This window comes from Ostrea edulis, chromosome 7 (genome assembly GCF_947568905.1).
Source record: "Ostrea edulis chromosome 7, xbOstEdul1.1, whole genome shotgun sequence".
Taxonomy (NCBI): Eukaryota; Metazoa; Mollusca; class Bivalvia; order Ostreida; family Ostreidae; genus Ostrea; species Ostrea edulis.
In genome coordinates this window covers 62,409,713-62,434,411 of record NC_079170.1, presented here as the reverse complement: position 1 = coordinate 62,434,411, position 24,699 = coordinate 62,409,713, and the positions used below count along the sequence as shown (strand labels likewise).

General features: G+C 35.6%; 1 protein-coding gene across 1 annotated transcript; it reads left to right on the top strand.

Annotated features, from left to right (window-relative positions):
* Positions 1 to 19,047: 19,047 nt before the first annotated feature.
* Positions 19,048 to 23,242, top strand: LOC130048355 (dual specificity protein phosphatase 7-like). Its single transcript, XM_056144975.1, has 3 exons — positions 19,048 to 20,043; positions 20,806 to 21,195; positions 21,435 to 23,242. The coding sequence occupies exons 1-3, from the start codon at positions 19,662 to 19,664 to the stop codon at positions 21,725 to 21,727; spliced, it is 1,065 nt and encodes a 354-aa protein (XP_056000950.1). The 5' UTR covers positions 19,048 to 19,661; the 3' UTR covers positions 21,728 to 23,242.
* The last annotated feature ends 1,457 nt before the right edge of the window (positions 23,243 to 24,699 follow it).

Genomic DNA, 24,699 nt, shown 5'->3' with positions numbered 1-24,699 from the left:
GTAACAGAATTAATCAATTTCCATCTGTGCATAGCTGTATATAGATTGACACATATATTCATGAAGTAGCTTATTGTATATATATTCATGACTGCTGTGTACTACTAAAGAGATTTATTTTAAAATCTTATTTTACGGTCTTAGTTTTTATAATTTTTTTTTTTTTTTTTTTTTTTTTTAGAAATAATCTTGTGAAATTGAACTCAACAGTTTGTAACTGCTTGTCGAAATGAAAAAAATGGATGTTTCTCTTAGTATTTTTATGAAATGTTAACGACACAAAAATGGGCCGAATGCACTATTTTGAGTTCGGTTAGGTATTGTCTCTGAAGCGATTATGATGCTGGAAATATTACACAGCGAGAGCCCTATTCACAAAGTCCATTACGTTTTTGTGGTACAAATCTGATGTAAAGTTTTTAAAGATATCGATCATTATTTATAAATTTCTTCTTGATTTAGATATACATATAATTGGGGCCTAATAAATATGGTTCTGTGAAATCATTGTGAAATACATTTTTTTTTTTTTCGAATCTCGATGCTAGGATGACAAAACCATGAAAGATGCATTTATTTAAGCCAAGTTTAGCGCCATTACTTGCCATTTGACGTCACTGATGAAGCAATTTGCCGTCGAGTCCCCTCCCCCTGCAATTGTCACTTTTAGTGCTTATTTCTGATTTCAAAACCATCAAGCGCATTAGGTAAGCTGCCGTTGATCTATAATGATATTCTTAGTAAAATCAAAATTCACGTGTTTCATTGTGTTCTATGATTGCAGGAAGGGGGGGGGGGGGCTGCAAAAATTAGCACTTCTTCAGTTTAAAAATCCGAAAAACTCGTAGCAATTATAGATTGCATAGATCTTCATGCAACATTATGTTAGAAAGCACTTGTCTGGTGAGGTTCATTAGTGCACACACATTGAACTAAATGTTCATTATCCGAATACATATTTTCCTCATTTTTGTTTCCTTTTTTGTAACTAACATTAATTTTAGCAATTCATGGGAAATATATTGCCTTAGATTATAAATATTAATTAAAGCAACCAATTACTCAATAGGTCAGGAGGTACATAAAAAGAGAAGTTAGCGGAGGTATACGATCGATGTAGTCATTCAATGGATGATAAAAATGTATTCTGTGTTTTGGTCCAAAATCGATGGCCTGTGAAGAATGTGCTCACCAAGACGAGCCACAGAATAGTAAAAGTGTGTGTGTGTGTGTGTGGGTGTGTGTGTGTGTGTGTGTGTGTGCGTGCGTGCGTGCGTGCGTGCGTGTGTGTTACCTGCCTCTTCTATTTTTCACGTGATATTTCTTTTTAAAAGCCCTTCCACCCAGCCGCATACCATTTTATTATTACAACTTATGCCTTTGATGGTACTGTTCTTGTATATAGCGCAATTACTTTTCCAGCCCATTTTATTCATATAAAATAGTCATTATACCTCTTGTACATTCAGAGAGTATGTTTTCGTTCTTTGGTTTCTTTGGACATTACATAAGCTGGGTCATCTTTACGGCTGACTATTTTATGTAAGAAGTATTCACTACATTTTCTAGTGACTGTAGCTGAAGTGTGAACTCCTAGCACATCACATTGGTTTTCCTCATCTACACGTACAGAAAGGTCATCAAGTTCAGGGGTGTGGACGTCAGAATCGCGGAAACTTGTTTCTTTTTCTGTGTTTTATGAACATCTTTTATTGATGACTGGTAATTCAGAGTAACTACTTCTCTCACGTACCAGCTTCAAAATACCCCTCTATATATAGACTTAATTTCATATCAACTTCATTTTCACAAGAATTCCAACGCTCATGCTAGTCAATTAAAGCGCCTATTTCGCCAAAAATGTCTTTTCCCCTACAATTCTGTCGACTTATTGACGTTTTCTACCACCAAAACCTTTACAAGTGTATTCCCTAGTCTGTTCTTGGTTTCTGATCAATACCTGCTTTCCATCAAGCAGTAAAATATAAGTTTGTTTCTGTTCGGTCGGATCCGGAAGTTTATGGTTAGTTTTATGTTCATCTGTTGTCTGATTTATCACATTTTCTTTAGAGGAATTAAGCGAATCACGCGACTCTCGTTCCAACTTAAACATTAATCTCAATTTGCAAGTCCAAGTATTAAGTTTCCAATTTTTAATAGAAAATTTGCTCGTAAAGTTGGAGTGAATGAACTGGTTGTCAGCGATAATTTATTATAGGTTGTGGTCCTCTGTACAAACTATTTCCATACACAGTATAGTAAAATACTTTGCATCTATACATGATCGGAATAAATTACGCTGGAGGTACATTTATAGAATCGGCAATGTGGACATACAACTCCATTTCATCAATTTCGTTTGCACGAGTATCAAATGAAACTGAGTATTGAGTGTTGTTTGTAAGTTTCACGACATTACCATTCATCAACAAAGGCCCAATTTGATTGTATTAGTCAGTACAACAGGACGGAAAATATATTCTAAAAACTTATCAGAGGGGAAGTTTACACCTCTATCAACATTTGCAGATATAAACACTTTAAATTTAGTGAAAACATTTCATAATTTTTTTTGTATTTATTTCCTTCTGAAATATATTGCACACGATGTGTTGCACGGAATAGAGAAAAGTCATGAAAATCACGTGCTTTGACACAGAGGACAACAACCATGATGGCACTGTTAACAAATGACAACAAAGTCGCTGTTAATTTAGTTGTTGTTGACTATCAGTTCAAAGTACACCGAGTGCCCGCCTTTTCATCCGCATACACCATTTTGATCAGAATTTTCATAAGTTTTTGATTAACAGATACACAAACCGACTCCATTTAGATCAACAAACAGCTTTTGAGGGTGACTGTGCGGTTCCCTGTAAATGATAGCCTTCTTTCCTCTACGATGTATTATTTTGAAACGGCATGCTTCAGCATTTTAAGTATTATATTTCACTAATTAAGCAAACTTATCTGATTTCGTCACAATAATTGGTCGTTTCAGGCAATCATGAAAATATCACGTGGCTGCATTTTCTTATTTCTTATATTTTTACGCGTTGGAAGGTAAAGGCATTTGGTGTTGACGGGTTTAATGATCTGTGTATAATCGATATACAATCTGTACCCTTTTAAAGATTTGGAGAGATCGTTCTAGTTTGACAGGGCAGACAATGAAATACGGGTAGGAATTGTTATGACTTCCCGATCCAAGATACGTCAGTGTCATGTACAAACGGATATTTCGAGGGAGTGTCTTTAAAATCTTGTTTACTATTTTATCATCTCTATATGTATGTGCGAAAATGGAGAGAGATTTGGCGCTTTGTCTTGACTTATTTCTATCTCTCCCTGTGGAGAATAGGGTCGTGAACAACCCCTCGCCATTCTGTCCTTCATGCTGCTACGCTGCTTGCCACTGTCCGGGCTAGAGTCCAATTTCATTTCTTTCTCTCTCTACTGTTCTTCTCAATGTCTCTTTGGGGTGAGTTTTTTTGTTTTTTTTGACGTTTTGTAAAGACTATAAATCGGGAAGGTCTCTGAAGAAGAATAGTTGGTTTATCAATCTCATGTCTCTTTTGTGTAAAGAATCCACAAAGAAGAAAAAACTGCTGTGAATGATACCACAGCTCTAAGGAAAGCTATTCGATCTCTCTGATGGAATCGACTCGCACCCACTTCTAACTTCCTTATTGCATATCCTAGCACATTCATATTAACGTGGATAGACTAATACAAGAAAACGCGCTCAGAAGGTTTGCGCGGATCTCAAGTAAACTTCAAACGAGAACATGGTGAGATTCAATTTTTGAGTGTGTTCGATTATCGATGTTAATATCCGGTCGGATCAGACTGACGTCACATAACTACTAATTGGTATAATTGATGTCGACGGTTAGTGAATGTCCCAAGTTAGATGATTGATCATAGGTTTGGTTCCACAACTTGTAGGTATGCCATTACAAAATAGATAGACCATACCGGTAGGCTAGTTTGATTTAAGTAAGAGAGCATGGGTGGAATCTTTTACTCACCTCGGTAGTTAACTTCTCATTTCTTCGCATTGGTCAGAAGTTAGACTGTAACACGTAGTCGAAATGATTAGAGAGCGAGTTATTGTATAATACGTTACTAAATAATCTAAAACATCCAAACCAGGTACTAAAACAGGTAGAACTTATAAAACGACACCGGAGCGGTCATCTTTAGATGCACTCCGTGATGGTTACTCCAGTTTGTGATAGAAGTCACCCCTTTTTACACATTATACAAGATAGTCGAAAGGGACACGAGTTTGGATTGGGTGACCAAAACAAATCAAGCGTCTCAATTTCGAACAACTTTTTAGCCCGTTTTTAATTTTGTAGGTTTTGTGACATCAGATGGTAACATGTATACGTTGAATGACTGATACTTTGTGTTAAATAAAATGTGACAACACATGCATACAGTCGATTGCTACATGAAAATGTCCGCCATCTTTCGATGAAATTCTAGATATATACGTAAATAATTTCTCTGATAACTTGCTTTCGATACGTGTTAATTTTTATACCTTGTAATATCCATTATTGATTTTTTTTTTTTAAAGTTTCTTTATGTGCATACATAACATATTTCTTCCGTATAAACTTTTACATCAAAAAATGCCATTGCATCATAAATTTAAAAGAAAAAAGCACAAAAGCTGGGACAATATGTTGAACATGCCTCGTGAAGCATAATGTTATATACAGACATAAAATAATAAACCCGAGCGACATTTATCTAGAGTCTGAGATATACATCTTTTTACTGTCGCCGTGATATCATATAAATTTTTAAGCAAGTTTATAATCATTCTGTACATCCCGGTTTATTGATTATGAAAGGAGTCTAAAAATTTGACGCATTCTCTTGTGATTTGTAAACACGGCGTTCTTCGTATTCACAGTACTGCATGAAAACCCTAACACAATCAACTTTAAATGTATACGCATTAAATGATATCTTTTCTCCTAGCATTTTCATTCTTAGTTATAGCAAGACGGATAAGGAAGTTTGTAGAGTGTCGCACTAGTCGGCAGGTCGACAGATTTGTATTGTCGGCAGGTCGACAGGTTTGTATTGTCGACTGATGGGTGAGTGGGGAGCCCATCCAAACGAGTATCATCACCCGCCGATGAACCTTCTATATCATTTTAAAACCTAATGTTCTTTTTAAGTACAACTCTATGAAAAAATCGGACAGAGCTCCTCTTGACAGTGAGGCACCGAATAAAAAATTCTGAACTTTGCTAAATAGTGACATCTAATGAAGAATAAAATTACATCATGGTTTAATTTAAACAATATTGTTTCACAAAATGAATGGGATTGGGCAGCAGGCATCGTCTGTTTTAGCCCTCTCCCTACATCAAGGTCACATAATGCCCCCTGCAATAGTTAGGAACTATATTAGTCAGAAATGCAGTGTAGATTTTGAAAATTGTGATCATTTTATTCATTTTCTATAACAAATAAATACAAATTGGCATCATCATCCGTGTTAGGTAGACAGTGAGTGTGTTTTCCCGGTTTACAACTTCCTCCTCGATTCTTATAAGGAACTGTACTTTAATGATAGCAATCACATATACCATAAAATGTTTATTGATTCTTTCTATTTCTGAGATAATGGACCTACCAACATCATGAACAAGAGAACGTATGATAAAGTTCGATAACTCTTTCACCTAGAAAAAATTAGTGATTTTCACTGCACGATTTCGTCAAGTTTCAGATGCTGTGTTCAGATTAATCATTTTTCCTCTTAATTAATGGATTCTAGTGACTGATGGTGTATATAACCTTCAATTGTTAATATATAAAGTGTTTGTTTTTATGTTCTTTCGGGGTAGAAAAAAAAAAGGAGCGATGAACGAACTCGTGAAAGAAAGCTGTGTACATTGATGTAACATAAACAATGATCTGCTTTTTAGAAAATCGTGCTGCCTGAATAAAAACGTCTTTATTCTGTTAGATATAAATAATAATTTGTGATATGGAACACATACAGTACCGTGCCTGTTTGGTTAGGTTGAAGACTACATGGAACCCAGCAGATAGTTTTGAGGCACGTGTCAAAACGCCACGCAATGAATCGGTGATAATCGGATAGGATAGGCTTTACATGACAGTAATCTGAAGAAAAAATAAATATTCATATCATTCGAATTCACTATCATACATGTATTATTGCACGTAAGGAACGGTTTGAAGAAAGTAGTCTAGAACATCACGTGACAGAAATCTTCAAATCTTGGCAAACATGGTATTGTGTAATGAACAGTACGATTGGTAATGTTCGGGGGGCGTGGCGACATTGCCTGGTATAGGTACATTCTGTGACTTTGCTGCTCCCTGATCGAATGTTGATGTTTTTGTTCTGGTTATTGTTTTCGGGAAAAGCTTTTAATGTTCAAGTGCCATTAGTATATAATGAATAGTTAATTTGTTTACTTACTTCTTTTGTTTGTACTAACTACCACTTTGGCAATTTTTTAATTGCTAGGTAGAATATCCCACTCAATATACATATATTAACAATTAAAAAACCAACAACTGAATAATAAACAATTTTTTAATTACTAGGTAGAATATCTCACTCAATATACATATATCAACAATTAAAAAACCAACAACTGAATAATAAACAATTTTTTAATTACTAGGTAGAATATCTCACTCAATATACATATATCAACAATTAAAAAACCAACAACTGAATAATAAACAATTTTTTAATTGCTAGGTAGAATATCCCACTCAATATACATATATCAACAATTAAAAAACCAACAACTGAATAATAAACAATTTTTTAATTGCTAGGTAGAATATCCCACTCAATATACATATATCAACAATTAAAAAACCAACAACTGAATAATAAACAATTTTTTAATTGCTAGGTAGAATATCCCACTCAATATACATATATCAACAATCAAAAAACCAACAACTGAATAATAAACAATTGAATTATTAACAATTGAAACTTCTCACAGTTTTATTTTTTCAAATAACTTTAATATTTTCCCTTTCATCCTACAAATTGAAGATATTAGTTTATGCAGAAAAATGTACTTGTAGCTAATCGACTTCTACATATAGTGTAAAAATACTTTCGAGTCATCATTAATGAACGATAGCTAAATGTAATGTGTTCTTGCAGAATTCGACTTCTCTCTCTCTCTCTCTCTCTCTCTCTCTCTCTCTCTCTCTCTCTCTCTCTCTCTCTCTCTCTCTCTCTCTCTCTCTCTCTCTCTCTCTCTCTCTTAAACTGCTTTGAGTGGACTTAAATGAACGACAGGTGCATTACATACATGTACATCCCATCTTAATCCCAAATTAATTATGTCGGTGACCCTATACAATTGCGAAGGGCAAATGTTGGGTATTGTTCTAACCGACTCTATATTGTATAGCCATATCCTTTAACAATTGCGTCCGGCGGATGAGATAATGCACTTTAAGCAGTATTTACTTTGTCTGGGTGAGTGATGGCGAACTATCGTTATCACAATTATACTCTTGGCACACGTCTGATACATGTAGTATCTATACATAGAAATATATGTATGGTGAAGGATTGGACTTTCATCAACATCAGACCATATACTTAATTCGTCGACGTCATACCATCATGCAAACAAAAAAGTGTCGTCGTCACTGATAAATGATAAGCGCTGTAGATAACCTATGTATGATAAAAGAGTTTACTTATTGGGACACTGTTTACATTTCATATAGAAGCTTACTTAATCTCATTTTCATATCTGTTGTTTTTCAAACGGCACTACTGTAAAATGTGAGATAAGGAAGAACATCACAACGAAGTCCCCCGAGTAGAGAAATAATAACGACTTTAAGTCCCCCGACTAAATAAAGTCCCCCAAGTAGAATGATAATAACGACTTTTAAGTCCCCCGAGTAGAGTAAAAATAACGACTCTAGGTCCCCCGAGTAAAGAAAAAATAACGACTCTAAGTCCCCCGAGTAAAGAAAAAATAACGACTTTTAAGTCCCCCGAGTAAAGAAAAAATAACGACTCTAAGTCCCCCGAGTAAAGAAAAAATAACGACTCCAAGTCCCCCGAGTAAAGAAAAAATAACGACTCTAGGTCCCCCGAGTAAAGAAAAAATAACGACTCCAAGTCCCCCGAGTAGAATAAAAATAACGACTTTTAAGTCCCCCGAGTAGAGTAAAAATAACGACTCTAGGTCCCCCGAGTAGAGAAAATACTGAAGTACATGTGTATAAATAAAAATAACGACTTTAAGTCCCCCGAGTAGAGAAAATACTGAAGTACATGTGTATAAATAGAAATAACGACTTTAAGTCCCCCGATTTGAGAAAATACTGGAGTACAATACAAATAACCACACAACTGTTTTACCTGGTTGGACTTAGCTTTACACGTTCTATAAATTTAAAACAGATCTTTATAGATATCATAGATGTTCTTTCTAATTTTACATTGAAAATGCAAAAATTTGTCCACATTTCCAAGTAACTCTTCTATGGTCATTTTCATGCAGTGTACTTTGACCAAATCGCCTACGTCAATAACACTTCATTCAGTAATTACGTAGGTAATATACCTTTGTTATACTTGTTGCTATCTGTAGCTATTCATTACATGCACCTATATAACAATATGATATACATATACATATATGTTTGATTAGGGGTGCGTCACTTCCGTTTTATGTCGATCTATAGCTCGTTATAGATGTTTGTTGTTTTTGCCATGTTGACGTTTAATAATTCGTCGTACCATTTAACATACACAAAACATAACCCTTCTAGGATCATATTACTATAATTCCGTGTTTTATTTTCAATGTCAGTCTGCACAGAAAGAAAAATGAGGCATGTACATTAGGCGTCACCTCACATACACAACAAACGGATAGGACGAACTTGATTGCTGTTATTCGGTGAACTTTATATCAAACCATCCATTTATCAATCCTTCAATCATAATGTATGATTTTTTTTTACCCTGAGCAGCTGTAGATGTTAGATGGGTTTGTTCCTCCTAGATCTAATGACTGGGGGAAAAAATCCATTAATATCATACCAATCTGCTGCGCAATTTCTGCTCGATTCCTGTTGTGTTTTCATTGTTAGATCTGGTGTCGTCTTCATCCCCTGTTGTCAATTACATCTTTGTGCCAATGTTACACAAAATGCTCGAAATTGTGCTTCTCTCATCAAGCCTTCGATATTAAATCTAAGTGCGGAGAGGTCATACATGGTATATTCTTTTCCCTACATTTTTTCCCTGTCTACTTTCTTCCAATCTAATGAGCTTTTCTACTAATGCTAAAACCTTTAATCTGATACAAATATTATGAAAGACTTGAATCTAAATGATGCATGAAAGACCAGCTGAAAAACTGTTTCATCTCTCTCTCTCTCTCTCTCTCTCTCTCTCTCTCTCTCTCCTCCAATATCTACTTATGATCAGAATGATATACATTATGACGGAATGGATCTAAAAGTGAGTGATCAAGGAAATTCGAACGGCTTATCCTGGTCTGTTCTTTCACAATTTTTATATCCCATTGAAGCCAAATAAAGGACATTTGTTTGCAAATGTAAAGGATTCTAACTAAAGGATGCAACTAAATCACGCACTAAACTCACGATCCAATCGCAATATTTGATGAAAGTACACTAGCAATCTGGCAATAGCATCGCGATTCACTAAGCAAAACAGCCACAAATAATGTTATATCTTTATCTTCAGAGGCAACTACATTTACCAAAGAATTTCATATTAAAGGTGAGATTGACATTATCCCTATAAAGCCCTCCCCTGTTACATGCATTATATCTGGGCGCGCTTGATTTGTCTACACCGACCACAAAGTGTACACCTTTCCATAATCAAGTGCAAAGGTGGACACTTTTTAGTGTAAACCATCTACTCCCGGTACAGGGCATGTGTTTGTAACTACACCGAAAAATTCAACATGGCTGAAAAAAGGTGAGACGTAAAATTTGCTAATTTTTCTGTCCCTATTTTGTTAGGTTAATAATTCCAGTGTACTGTATATACATGTAGTCACTTACAAGCGTTTAAATCATATTTTAAAGAATGAAAGAAAACGATTGATATTTCGTACAATCATCAAAAACAAGTTCAGCGCCCAAAAAAATCAACAAACATTTTATAGCATCACTGGTATGTAAGCATTAAAATACATTTTTCTTTTTAAAAAATCTTTAAATCTTAATAATTATTTATTTTGCACTTTATTTGCATTAAATGAAATTTAAAATCGTTAATTCTCCACTGGGGACCTCCTCAGCTGCTGAATATCTATAATGAATATACTACACCAAAATACACTTGATTATGAGGTGTAAACCGACTACACAACGGGTACACAATGGTGCAAACAAATAAAGCGCGCCCAAACCGACATATGAAATAGATATTGACTGTTCCTTCGCCTGGTGTGTGCCAATAGATGTCAAAACTGGTCTCGGAACCGTGGTCCCATGTCACGGTAGGCGATGGCACCCTGAAGAACCTTCACTTCTATGGCGCTGTAGGTCAAAACCTGTGGTACTTTACCTAAATCTGGTGGTGACCTTATATAAATGAACGATTCTCGTTCCAAATTAGAAAAAAAAATTGGGAGGGTACTTATCACGAAGAAGTTAGAAATGTTCAGTTTTTTATGCCCGACGCCGAACGTAGACTAACAGCAATTCCCGAGTGACTCAGGTGACCCCAAAAAAACTTATAGTTTAAATCCTCTTTCCCCAGTGCCTCCCCAATGTCTTGATACATGTATATGCAAACATTTGTAAGAATGAGTAAACTGCATGTTGCGTGCACATGTCGCTGTAAGTATACTATTGGGCACCAGCACTAAACTAGTACTCAATAAAATACCCTGTGTACGTTTTGGTCTTCCATAAATGAACAGGTTCTCATAAGAATCGCTTTGCCATATGTACAAAAAAGCCATTAAACGAATCAAACCTATCATACTAAATGTTAGATATCACTTAAAGTTTTAGATATCACTAAAAGTTAGTTATCAGTTAGATATCATGACCTCCAGAACCAAACTGCTAAAGGATCACTATTTTTCTTGGTTGTCTATAATGTTCTATAACTTTCTTTAATGTCAATCACATCTAAGTTATATTGCTGTGGCAATCCATGTAACAGTAAGTTAATTAAATACGTAATTAATTAAATACACATTAGAATTCTCGGTCGAATGTACAAAAATGTAAGCATACTGGGACAGGCAGAACTCTGTTCATCTGAATCTTTTTCTTCATACATATACAGAATAAAACAATATCATGGCTTTATAGATATAAGAGTAAAGTTTGGCAAAAAGTATTACATGCCCACATGACTTTATGCATAATTTGACAAAATGTGATGTGTTAAATTAAGCAATGAAATATGTGTGTAAGGCGTTTTGCATATTTCAAGTGGCTGTTGCTTTGTAAGCCTCGAATTTTGAACACCCTTACAGCCGAACATAGATATTAGTATATATATCAAAAGTACCTTTCTTAAACCAATATATTTTAGTATATACTGTTTTAGAATACTACAATACTTAGTACATTTGTACCAAGTGACCCTTTTACAATTCCCACGAAAAAAGGCAATATATATATATATATATATATATATATATATATATATATATATATATATATATGCCAAATTTTGGGAATGTGTCTCTTCCTTTTGTCATCCAATGCACTTCAATACAATATCCTTCCACGAATGAGGAGTGAGATGATGCAACACAATATTCCCGAAATAGCCGCCAATATTTGTACACAGGAATACGATTAAATAGTCGCCTATATTTGTACACAGGAATATTATCAAATAGCCGCCAATATATTTGTACACAGGAATACTATTAAATAGCCGCCAATATTTGTACACAGGAATACTATTAAATAGCCGCCAATATTTGTACACAGGAATACTATCAAATAGCCGCCAATATTTGTACACAGGAATACGATTAAATAGCCGCCAATATTTGTACACAGGAATACGATTAAATAGCCGCCAATATTTGTACACAGGAATACGATTAATAGCCGCCAATATTTGTACACAGGAATACGATTAAATAGCCGCCAATATTTGTATACAGGAATACGATTAAATAGGCTACAATACTTGTACACAGGAATACTATCTAATAGCCTACAATATTTGTACACAGGAATACGATCAACTGGATGTTTTTCTGGAGAATGTCTTATACTATTAGTACTATGAAAATAAACTAATCTGATTGGTTCCTTCAGACACTGTAGAAGATAAATATCATATTTCCCTAGATATGAAAATTGTACCCCAAACTCTGCAGAAACTATCTTTTGATACTCTGTAGTTAAAAAAAAATGAATCAAATAACTTAGTTGTTAGATTATTTGAGCCTCAATGAACAATTCTCTCTCTCTCTCTCTCTCTCTCTCTCTCTCTCTCTCTCTCTATTGGTCCCAAATACGTGGCACCATTGTTTGACCACCAGTAACCAGTTACCTGGTAATTTACAATAGTGAAACCTGCCACAAGACCAACATATAGATCATATAGAAATTCTTCGATGTCCATGGTAAAAAAAAATTGAATGTAAACACCATGTTTTAAACAGTCATATTTTCACCCTGTTTTCCTGGTAGGTACATGTTCACGTTATTAATAAGCCACAGTACACGTTAATAATAAGCCACGGTACACGTTAATAATAAGCCACGGTACACGTTAATAATAAGCCACGGTACACGTTAATAATAAGCCACGGTACATGTTAATAATAAGCCACGGTACACGTTAATAATAAGCCACGGTACACGTTAATAATAAGCCACAGTACACGTTAATAATAAGCCACGGTACACGTTAATAATAAGCCACAGTACACGTTAATAATAAGCCACAGTACACGTTAATAATAAGCCACGGTACACGTAGAAATATTCATTAATGTCCAGATACTTGAATACAGACGTTAATGATCGACCAATATCATCTATCATGGATGTTCATTAATTAGGCATAACCAATTCTAGGACTTTTCTTATTATTTCAAGAACATATCTCTTAAAATTCTAGGAAATGTTTTGCTCTATATTGGTGTCCATGTTATAAACAACAGCGCTGTTATTTAGCGATCAGCACTGTGGTAAGGATCAAGACAAGCACTGTTATTAAGCGACAACTAACGTTGTTAAGCAACAGATGTCGTTGTTAGGCGACTAGTACATATGTCGTTGTTAAACAACTATTACTGTTAGGCGACTGCATTGTAGTATTGCTGTTATGTAAGCGACCAGTTCGTGTTTTCGTGACTGTGTATACTATCGTAAGTAAAGCTCCATTGAATTCAGTACCCTATAAAGTACTTACATGTATATATATGTGAACAAATAAACAATGTGCACGACACAATATTGCCGGGGGGAGGGGAACAAAGAAATATTTTTATTTCGAGTATTTTAGTTCTATGTATGTAATCTGCACGGGTTGACACATCCCTCCCATGAAAGATAAGTGGTTTAGGTGCATTTCCCTATATCTAAGCTACTAGTACTTCTACTGAATAACAATGCGATTGTTCAACGACCAGTTGTGGTGTTAAATCACCACTACTGCTGTTAAACCGCTAATTCGTTATCCAGCAGTGCTGCTGTAAAACGCCAAGCACCGCTGTTAACTCAGCATTATCTTTGTGATGAGATCAGTAATGCTGTTAGTTATGCGATCGCAGCCTTTACAGTACTAGTGCAGCTGTGAAGGCAACAGTGACGTCGTTAATTGATTGATTGTATATTGCTTAACGTCTCGCTGGAGAATCTTCATTCATAGGAAGACGTCACCATTGCCTGTGAAGGTTTCCAAACTTTAGATCTAGGCTCGGCGCTTACGGCCTTTAAGCAGGGAGGTGTCTTTATCGTGCCACACCTCGGATTTTTCGGTCTCATCCGAAGGAACCCCCCCCCCCCCTTTAGTCGCCTATTGCGACATGCGAGGAGTACTGGGAACCTATTCTAACCCGGATCCTCTCGGGACGTAACGTTGTTGAACCACCAGTATTATTTTCATTTAACTGACTGATCAGCACAACTACAGTTGTAGTACTACAGTACAGGGCTGTTGATGTTTCATCTGTTCTGTTGTCAAGCAACCAATAACGCCGATAATCCACCGGTAATGTTCCTAAGCGACAAGTACTGTTGTTGTTAAGCGACAAGTACTGTTGTTGTTAAGCGCTAAGAACTGTTGTTGTTAAGCGACAAGTACTGTTGTTGTTAAGCTACAAGTACTGTTGTTGTTATGCGATAAGAACTGTTGTTGTTATAAGCGATAAGTACTGTTGTTGTTCAGCGACAAGTACTGTTGGATTTAAGCGACAAGTACTGTTGTTGTTAAGCGATAAGAACTGTTGTTGTTAAGCGATTAGTACTGTTGTTGTTAAGCGATCAGAACTGTTGTTGTTAAGCGATAAGCACTGTTGTTAAGCGATAAGTACCGTTGTTCAGCTACAAATATTGTTGTTCAGCGACAAATACTTTTGTTAAGCGATAAGTACTGTTGTTTAGCGACAAATACTGTTGATCCATCGGTAGTGTTGTCAAGCTACTAGTCCTACTGTGAAGGGACTATAAAGGTACTCATTCCTAAGCGAAAATATCATTGTTAGTGGACTATTGCACATGGTGAATTATGATACATGTAAATCTATAGAGCATGCCTTGAATACAGAGTCCAACGAATCAGCATCTAGTAACTTATTTCTGCTATTGATAAATGAACGAATACACAAATTCTACACCATAAAATTGTCTTCCGGTGAAACATGAATTTCACATCAATAGTTATCAAACACTTAAACAATAGATAATTATCTGTACATTGGAATAAACCCGTGAATGTTCTTTTTGACAGATTCTTTTAAATAGCACTTTGCTATGTTTCCTTTTTTTTTATTTATCTAAATGTATCTTTGTTTCCACCTTTCAATTCGAAATCGATGGATATCCTAGAGATTCTCAAGTACAAGTTCACTCAAAAAAAGGAGAAAGGTTGTGTTAAGTGCATTGTATTTTGTTTAATAACCAACTGAATTCTTTATATAACACCCGTAATGATATGGATGAAATTAAATCTTTGATGAAATGACTAATTCTTGCTAGATTTGTCATGGAAACGCCGATCTATCTGACAAAGAAAATTGATTTTCGAAACGTATTACATGTATTTTTAGAGAGTCTTAGCGATTTATAAGCTGCTACTGTTCTCCGCGTGGATCTTAGGGAATGTGTGTCCGAATCCAAGGATTAAAATAATATCGCATACTTCCAGTATTAAGGAACATGTGTTTCATGGAAATTATTACAAGGTCAATGAACATTATGTCAGACAAACACTATCCTTTCCTTTTAATTAGCCAAAAAACAAAAAACAAAAAAAAACAAAAACAAAAAAACAACCAAAAAAAAAAAAAGGTTTAAAAATCACACCAGGCAAACTGTCAATCAGGGATATTCAATAATCCGCTTTGGAGATCATCAGGAAACAGCCCCAGTTTATCTCAATGTGCTTTGTATTACTGGAAACAGACAACAGTAAAGACCCTGCAGGTGGTTAAGGTCAATATGTGGAGTTGTTTGTTTGATCCCCGTACAGGGTTTATATATGTATGCCGGATAGATCACTCTCAAAACCCCCAGTTATATCATCATATTAATTTAGATAAGTGGAATTCAATAATAGTGTGAATTCTGAATTCAGTACAGGTCGTTGTTCTCTGTGCGACACTCGCTATACCAAAAACAAGGCTATTCCTGCTGACTGGTCGGTCTAACCTTATTTGAGATGCTGGTAAAATTGGGTAAATTACATAACATGTATAACATGCAACGGATCAGTATCCCCACATGCAGTGCCGGTATACTATTTGATGACAGATGCTGTACTTTCTGTAATTCAAGACAATTACCAGATGAAATGCACTTTATTTTAGAATGTAAAGCTTTTTCAGATGTAAGGAAGAAATCTTTAGGCACAAAATTCTGCTACAGACCAAATACTTTAAATTCTGTGAATTGGTGTCATCTTTGAAACTGAAAACATTGAAAGAATTTTGCATGTTTATACTAAATATTTATGATTCGGTCTGTCCTCCTTGATTATATATACATCTTGTGTACTTGTGCTTTTTTCTAGTATAATTTATATTGTACCTCTGACAAATAGTCCAATTACAATAAATTGAACCTCAATGGTTTGAGTTAATTATAATTTATGTATGTATATATTTGTTTGTACCTTATGCACCAGTGATCTGGTTTTGAGTGAATAAATGAATTGAGTGAATAAACTGAATTGGAGAAAGAGTATTATCGTGTTTCGTCATTGAAACTAATTATTGACACCTACCATCTGCTCTAATTAGCGTGTTCACACGTCGGTGAACTTTGACCTATTCGTGTGATGACGTAACAGCTCCCAACGTTCACCATGTCTAGGCGGACACCATGTTGGATTAGGATGCTTAGTTTTTATGTCCGGTTAATCAAATGATGGTAATAATTATTTTAATCCAAAGTTCGATAATATACGAGATTTTAAAGGAAGAAGAGGTGAGGGTGTGTGTGTATGTGTGCGCGCGCGTGTGTGTGTGCCATCAGGTCATTAACGGCAGGGATCGCTACTCATTTAGATAACTCCTGGACATACCTTTTCTGTAGTTCTTAAACAAACTTTTTTTTTATTAATTTACCGACCACGTGCTCCATGGATTACAGTTGCCTCACACGAACTGCAATCTTGAGCCTCGGTTGGTTGTCAAGGTTCGTCTCTACACCCTTTCTTGTTTTTTTTTTTCGCGAGGAAGTTGTCCGTTGTTGTTTTTTTAATTTTTTTATCTTACTCTTTGGAGGGAAGTGTGGAAAAAGAGGACAATTGGTGTTTAGAGAGTGTGTATTCAAGGAGAATCCCAGTATCTCAAATTGACAAATATTTTCCTCTTCCAACTGTTTGTTTATAATCTATAAGGAAATAAATAATGTTTGAAGATGTAAATTAATTGGCTTATGAGAGGGTATATGACGATTTCGGAATGACAGTGAAATGTTATCACAGTACTTACATATTTTGATATCTAGGAGACTTACAATAGATACAGTGTAACTATGGTCGATTTCGGGTTACAAGTTAATTACAGGTAATATTAGACTTGCTGAAGTCTGTAATATTGATTTTGTTGTATCTGCTCCCTTCCATACCTTCTTTATAATGTCAGAACACATAATTATGTTTTAGAACAATTACCTGGTGAAATATCACAGAGCGCAGTCTGCAAACATTTTTGAACATACTTGAGCAAGGGTCAATATCTTTCATAGATCTTTTAGACGAAACATTAAGGTAAAGACATTATTATTCCTACACATTTCAATTAATCTATTATTTAAAGTGCATAGCCTTCATTAAAAGAACCCAATAATTAACCCTTTGATTCCTTTTATCCTAGTTTCATTGATTCTGTAAGATTAACTCCACACGTCCGTTGTAAAGGAAGTCGGGGATTGAAGAAGGCTTACCTATATCTTGTGATTACACCCAACCCGTGCAGATAAATTTTGGCAAACGAATAACCAGAAACTCACTCCTCGCGGTATGGGTTTTGGCAGTATAATTAAAGCTGCGAAAACGATCGATTCGTTAAGTGAAGACAACTGGAGATCAAAACTTTTTTCATCACACGGACTGATTTTCTTTTAGGCGGGGGATACAGATTTTACTGGTTTCTTTTCGATATATTTTGTTTTAAATCTTTTATGATTCATCCGAAATAGTAAAAAAGTACCTAGTTGTATTGGTATTATTTTAAGTTTAGGGTTACCACACATTTACACATTAACGAACCCCGTCTTTTCCCTGTCTTGATCACGTGACACATTTGCCCAACACTCGCCATTGATAAAATTCGATCTTGAATTGGAGGTTAGTTAACACGTGACGTTCACATCCATGTTCTTCACAACAGATTAAATGCTCTCTGTCTGCCTGAATGTGAAACAGCTCTCTATACCAGGTACATATACTAGACAGTGCGGAGACTAAAGGTTGAATTCAATACATGCTTCATTAAATGCTACTTATTTACACTATGAATCTGACACGTGAATCTTGATTCAGGCTCATGTAACATCCTTGACGAGGGATGTAAAGGTCGTTCCTAGATCCACCCATGAGAAAGGGAAATATATATATATATATATATATATATATATATATATATATATATATATATATATATATGGAGAGAGAGAGAGAGAGAGAGAGAGAGAGAGAGAGAGAGAGAGAGAGAGAGAGAGAGAGTTTGAGTTTGTTTTAGTTTTATGCGTTATACAAGTGTCTATATCTTTCCTCGGTCCATAGCGAGGAAATTGTGTCAAGTTCATTTTTAAACCCTGGCACTCGTCCAATTAATCCCCGAGATATATTTGAAAATTCGTTGACATCCAGAAAAATCAGGAAAGCAGAAACATTTTATTTTTTATCGTTAGGTTTCTTTTTTCATTCCCATTACCGTGCAAATGGATTTAAAATGACACCACTGAAATTTGATTCATGCGTGTCGTTTGCCGTATAATTTCGTTTGATAAAGGTTGTTTACATCGTATGCAGTCACCAAGAAAATGATAAAATCGATATGAAACGATGATTATTATAACACATTGTACATCATTGTGAATGTGTTTATAAGTATATGTTTAATAATACTTCAGAATCGATGTTTTAAAATAAAATTGACAAACTGTATTGTCAAAATGCAGAAATATGATGGAATCACGGGATATTGAATTAAAAGAGTAACGCCATTTTAAAATTAAGAATATTTCATATATATATATAGACTATATGTAATATACATTGCTTAACGTAATATTTTAATTTTCTGTGTACATTTGACCGGCGTTTCCCCGCAGGACGCCCCGGTTTTTTTTTTGTTTTTTTGTTTTTTTTTTGTTGCTCATTGACAATACCATTTATTTATCAACAGAAAACATTAATCTCAACTTTGTGATAAAAATTCACATATTCTCATCTTTGACATATATTAATGGATATTAAAATTTGTAGTTACTTGTGGATTTCAATCTTATTGGCAATACCGGGTAAAGATTATTTTTAGAATTACACATACACTAACCTTGAAATACGCAAAGGTCATGAAAGTTTACTGTGCTGAATATGGAACGGTTAAATCACATAGGGGCGGAGCTACACAAAAAAACAGGACTTCTCATTGGTTAGTTATTTTTGTATCGTTACGAACTCATTGAGAGGTCGATAGTATATATACGGTTGAAATGTTCATTCAGTTTAGCTAGACAGTCGGCGTGTCTACACAAATATACAAGAAAACACTTTAAGGCTTTTATTTACATTTTTTTTTAAATCTTTACTTATCTTTGACTATTTTCCAGTGAATATGTCGATATAACCGTTTGTATATTGACCTATCCTGTTGTGTTGCTGCGCTCACGTGGTATCATCTAAAGCTCCGCTGTGTAGGGTGAACCAGCGAAAATAAAAAGACTTGGTTCATAGTGGAATGCCGTGTCGGGAAATTGTAATGAAAATGTCAGGGGATTTTTGCAGTCCGGAATGGCTCAAGGAGAATCTCCGGGCGGGTGAAAAGGTTCTGTTGATCGACTGCCGACCACAAAATGACTATGTCCGATCTCACGTCCAAGGTGCAATTAACGTATCACTGCCAAACCTCATGTTGAGACGACTCAAAAAGGGGAATCTTAAGATCTCCTGCCTTATTCAAAATAATGAGGCTAAGGACACATTTAACAGAGTGTGGAAAAGCCATAAAATTGTGATTTACGATGAATGTACCACGGATCCTAATTCTAACCCGTCCAATGTGGTGGATCTACTCATGAAAAAATTACGCCAGGATGGAGCCAGTGTGTCGTGTTTAGAAGGTTTGTGTTTTATTGACAATTATAAACCAAACATTTCATGTAATGTTGAAATTAGATTTTTAATCAGAACGAGATTATCGTCACACCTTCTCTTTTATGGTCCGATTATTTTTTAAGTTCCTTGTTCAGAAAATTTTAAAATCGTGTGTAGTTTCGGAAGTTATATTCACTTCGTTACCCTCGATTACAGTCAACATTTGAATCCGTAAATTGGGAAAAGTCGGGTTTTCCATAAAATGTTTCGCCCAGGGCTGTTGTGTATTTCACAAGGATGGTTAGTGATGCGTAAAAATGACTGTGGTCAGTTTGTTTACAGAGCGCGGTATATACATCATAACTCCCATCAGGCCATCCATCAAACTGCCCGCCTCTTTGACCACAAAACGATCCCTGGTCGACACCACTGCAGTACATATTTTTGGTCTTATCGGTCTCTTATCCAATTCCCCTTGACTGGCCTCGATATTATAAGTGACAGGAAATGGAATAGATTTCAATATTGACACGGGGTTTATGTATTCAGTCGTAAATAAAGAGAGTACCCGTCTTAGGGGTAAAGTAAATATGATATTAGAGCATTTTGTTTGCCCAACATGCAAGACACTTTGTAAGCCTGTGATTACAGACAGTGCTTTCAACCACAACATATTTTAATCAGTTTTAAATGTAATTCAAATATTTAATTTTAAAAAAAAAAAGGTAAATTCACATTTTCTTTATTTTATCAATGAATTTCAGATTTGTGTTTTTGATGTTTTACAGGAGGTTTTCCACAGTTTGAAAGAATTGCCAAAGATCTATGTCGGAGGACTGAGAATACGGATGAATCAATTTTCGGATTGTGCAATTTAAAAATATCGGACGATTCCGGCAATGGAACTTCTGAATCAGACAGTGAAAACCTCAATTCGCCAGCGTGCATGTCCCCATACCCCGTGGAAGTTCTGAACCACCTCTACCTAGGAAACGCGAAAAATTCGGCGGATATTACCTTACTGAAGAAATTTGGAATTAGATACATTTTGAATGTTACCCCCAATGTGCCAAATAAATTTGCAGAAGATAGTGACTTTAAATACATGCAAATTCCAGTGTCGGACCAACTCTCACAGAACTTGTCGGTGTTTTTCCAGGAGGCAATAACATTCATCGGTAGGTTTCTTTTCCCCCCTATCGGTGCCCCTAGCTAATTCTTTATTTAGGTCACTTGGATAAGGCTGTTATCGTGAAATACTGTTGTCGGTGGCTTTAATGACAGCGAAATGTGTCATACACAGGATCGATATAATTACATAATGTCCCCTCGTTCATTTTAGATTTCCTGAGAAGGTGTAAATGTTTTTGTACAGTTTAAGTGTAAATTAATGTTTTTGTTCAATTGTGTTTTGCAGATGAAGCTCGCGAGAACGGGTGCGGGGTCCTCGTCCACTGCCTGGCCGGAATCAGCCGGTCTGTAACAGTGACCGTCGCCTACCTCATGCAGAAGGAGCACATGAGTCTAAACCAAGCATACGATCACGTCAAACGGTGCAAACCTAACATTTCACCCAACTTTAACTTCATGGGGCAGCTCTTGGACTTTGAAAAAGCCCTATCCTCTGGAGATGACACTAAAGGCCATCCAGGCTTCTTCTGCCAACGATCAAACACTCTGGAATCAGACGTTAGCGTGCGCCAAACATGAACAAAAACAGTAAAAAAAATAGCATTGTTTACAGTTCGTAATATGTTTTTCGTCTGCCATGACCAAAGCGAAGAAACATGCCCGCGCATACACCGTGAGAAAGTGATCGGAGACTAAACGCTAGCACATGTGCATACCAGAATACCAGACCATTGTTTTAATGAATTGGAAGGCATAAACATTCGTTGAAGTGCCAACATGATGATCTCAAAAAAACTCTGTTCATGAACGATTGCAAGAGCACAAGATGAATTAAGACACTGACGTCACAACTCTTGAAATATATATGTATCAAGTGCGGGCTATCTGCCAAATCAGCTTTTTTTCTCTCTGCATCTTTTGGCCTCTCAAGTTAACGACCAAACATTTAGTCGGGGTTCCATAAGGAAGTTGACTAAGTACCAGTACAAACCATAAGTATATTCTAAATTAGCCAGAAAGTTTATAACGAGAAAAAGTCTACTTTTTCTAATCGGAAGAAAACTGTAGTTGACTTATCTGTTTACTGCACATCACTGTATGTCTTCAGTATGAAATTAAGAAAGGCAGCTAACTTCATTCATTCATCGGAGTACAACACCGTGGTTTCATTCCATCACGTAATCATAGTTCCGCGATGTCGGCGTTAGTTGTTAACGAAGTGGTCAATACACAGAGATCTTTAACATGAAGTATAACGGAGATAAAGAAACTTTAACGAGAACTTGTTTGATAAAATGGAAGTAAATGTTTTAAACGGAGAAAATAGTTCCCCATTTTATGTTTTCTCATTGTTGACTATATATAAATTGTTGGAGCTACACTTACTTTGACTGTTGCCATAGCAACAAAATGTTAAAAATGTTTTTTTAAAATTTTCCTGAAGCAGATAATTCTAAAGGTTTTTATGTTTGTTATATACTGTACAGATTATGTTAGTTGAATTTGAAAACATAGTGCTAAAGTTTTCGATGTACGTTAAATATTTTATATCGTTTTATGAACTGTGATGTTGTTCACGATCACTACTGTTACTCGACTGATGTTTTGGTGTTTCTTTAATCCAATACATTCTTAAGAAAAGTAGTTCCACTAGGTTCACAGGCGAACTCTTTCTATTAAATCAAATGACATATTTGTTACTTGTTTTTAAGTTTTGAAAGCTCGTTTAAGTATGTATTAGTTATTGTTAACAATCATTAAAAAAATCAATGATTTGCTTTTATTGAGCTTTGAATTTTATAATTGTTTAAATGTAACAAGTCAGAATAATGGAAATCAATAAGCGGTAAGAAAGAGTCACCTGCCCTTGACCAGCTGAGAACTATTTCCTTACGTTTGTATGCGGAGTATAGAAACAAGAAATAGTTTTTGCCCATTTGACATTCATTTACCCCAAAGTGTTCGCATTTGTTCATAAATCAGCGATCCATTACACACTCATTTGTTCATTGACGTTTTTATACATATTTTTCTGTTGTCTAATGATGATACAGTAGAACATACAAAAAATAAAAATTGTCTCAAATTTAAAAATCGTCTTTGATTTTCTTCCCAATATCGATATTCGTCAAAGCGAGGCCACGTCTCGTGAACTGAAATTTTGGACAGGGTTGAATTTGTGCGAGAGATATGCAAATTATCTGTTGAAAGAACTATCCTACACTCGTTCATTGTGCACGTTGTGTTAGAATTTTTTAAAATCTGAGACCGTGAGGAGCCCCATGGATGTGAATAATCTAGCTATGTAGCCGGATGTGATGTTTCTCGTAACTCGCACAGAAACACAGAGTTAGAACATGGCGGATATTGAACTCGCCCCTAATGATGATGATCAGATTTGATTAAACACTTACAAATCCAACACATGTAAGAGCTTGATAAGGAAATATTTCATATACAAAATGGCGGATGACTTCAACATGACGTTTATGGAGACTCTAAAAACATACCTTGTTTAAAATTTACTTGAACAGTGAAATGATAAATAGTTTGTTATAAATTAAACACAAGGATTGCAATTCGCCTGCGAAACCTTAACTTAGCGACCGCTCTTCTGTAATTGAGGTAGAATCACTCCATTTCACCATAAATGTCTTTCAGTTTGGGACATTTACAGCCCGTATGAACGAAAAAAAAAACATTATCTTTTCTCCATAATACTAGAATACACGGACGGTCTCTCGAAACTCAATTTATTCTGGTGGCACATATTTTGTTTCGCTTGAAAAGATGTCACTGATAGTTTGGAAGTGTGAATACAAAACTTTAATAATTAAATCTCTCTCTCTCTCTCTCCTATTCGGACGAAGTCGATGACCTCGGCAGACACGCTGAGCATATACATGTATTTGATAAGATTATGTTGACCAACAACTACTGGTAGCCCGCAAAATAGGGAAAATACTTCGTGGAAAATAAACAAAACAACTAGTTTACTTGGGACAGTCCCTAAATAAGTGCAAAATCATTAAGTCCATTAAGTGGATACCTTAATAGGTTGTTACGGACATGTCCTAGAGAAGGTGGGAGTGAGGGCTGCCCGTAAACCTCGTCATAGTAGAGGAGGAATGGTAAACCTTCAATTCACGCGCCTTGTACATGTGCACTCTGTTTCAAGGCTTTTTAAAAACGTAAGATAATGCCATTGTACTATCCTCACAAAAGTAACATAATATATACTAATTCATGAAATTCATCTTTTCATTCATAGGCTTTGCTCTACCTCGATCAAAAAAGAAAAAATAAATGTCGAAAAACGTTTGAAAAGGTATGTCCTGACAAGTGACCTGAGGGGTACACAGAGGTAAAATTTTGGGAGCATCTTCTCCGATTCCCAATGTGGTTAACCGCAGTCAGCGATACACATGTACAAACAGCTGATTTCGGCAGGTTCCAGAATCTATGTGGTTCCTGTTTTAAGCATGTTTGCCTTGTGTTCTCATATGGGTGGGATCACAGCACGAAATGATCGATTTCAGTTCAATGAAATG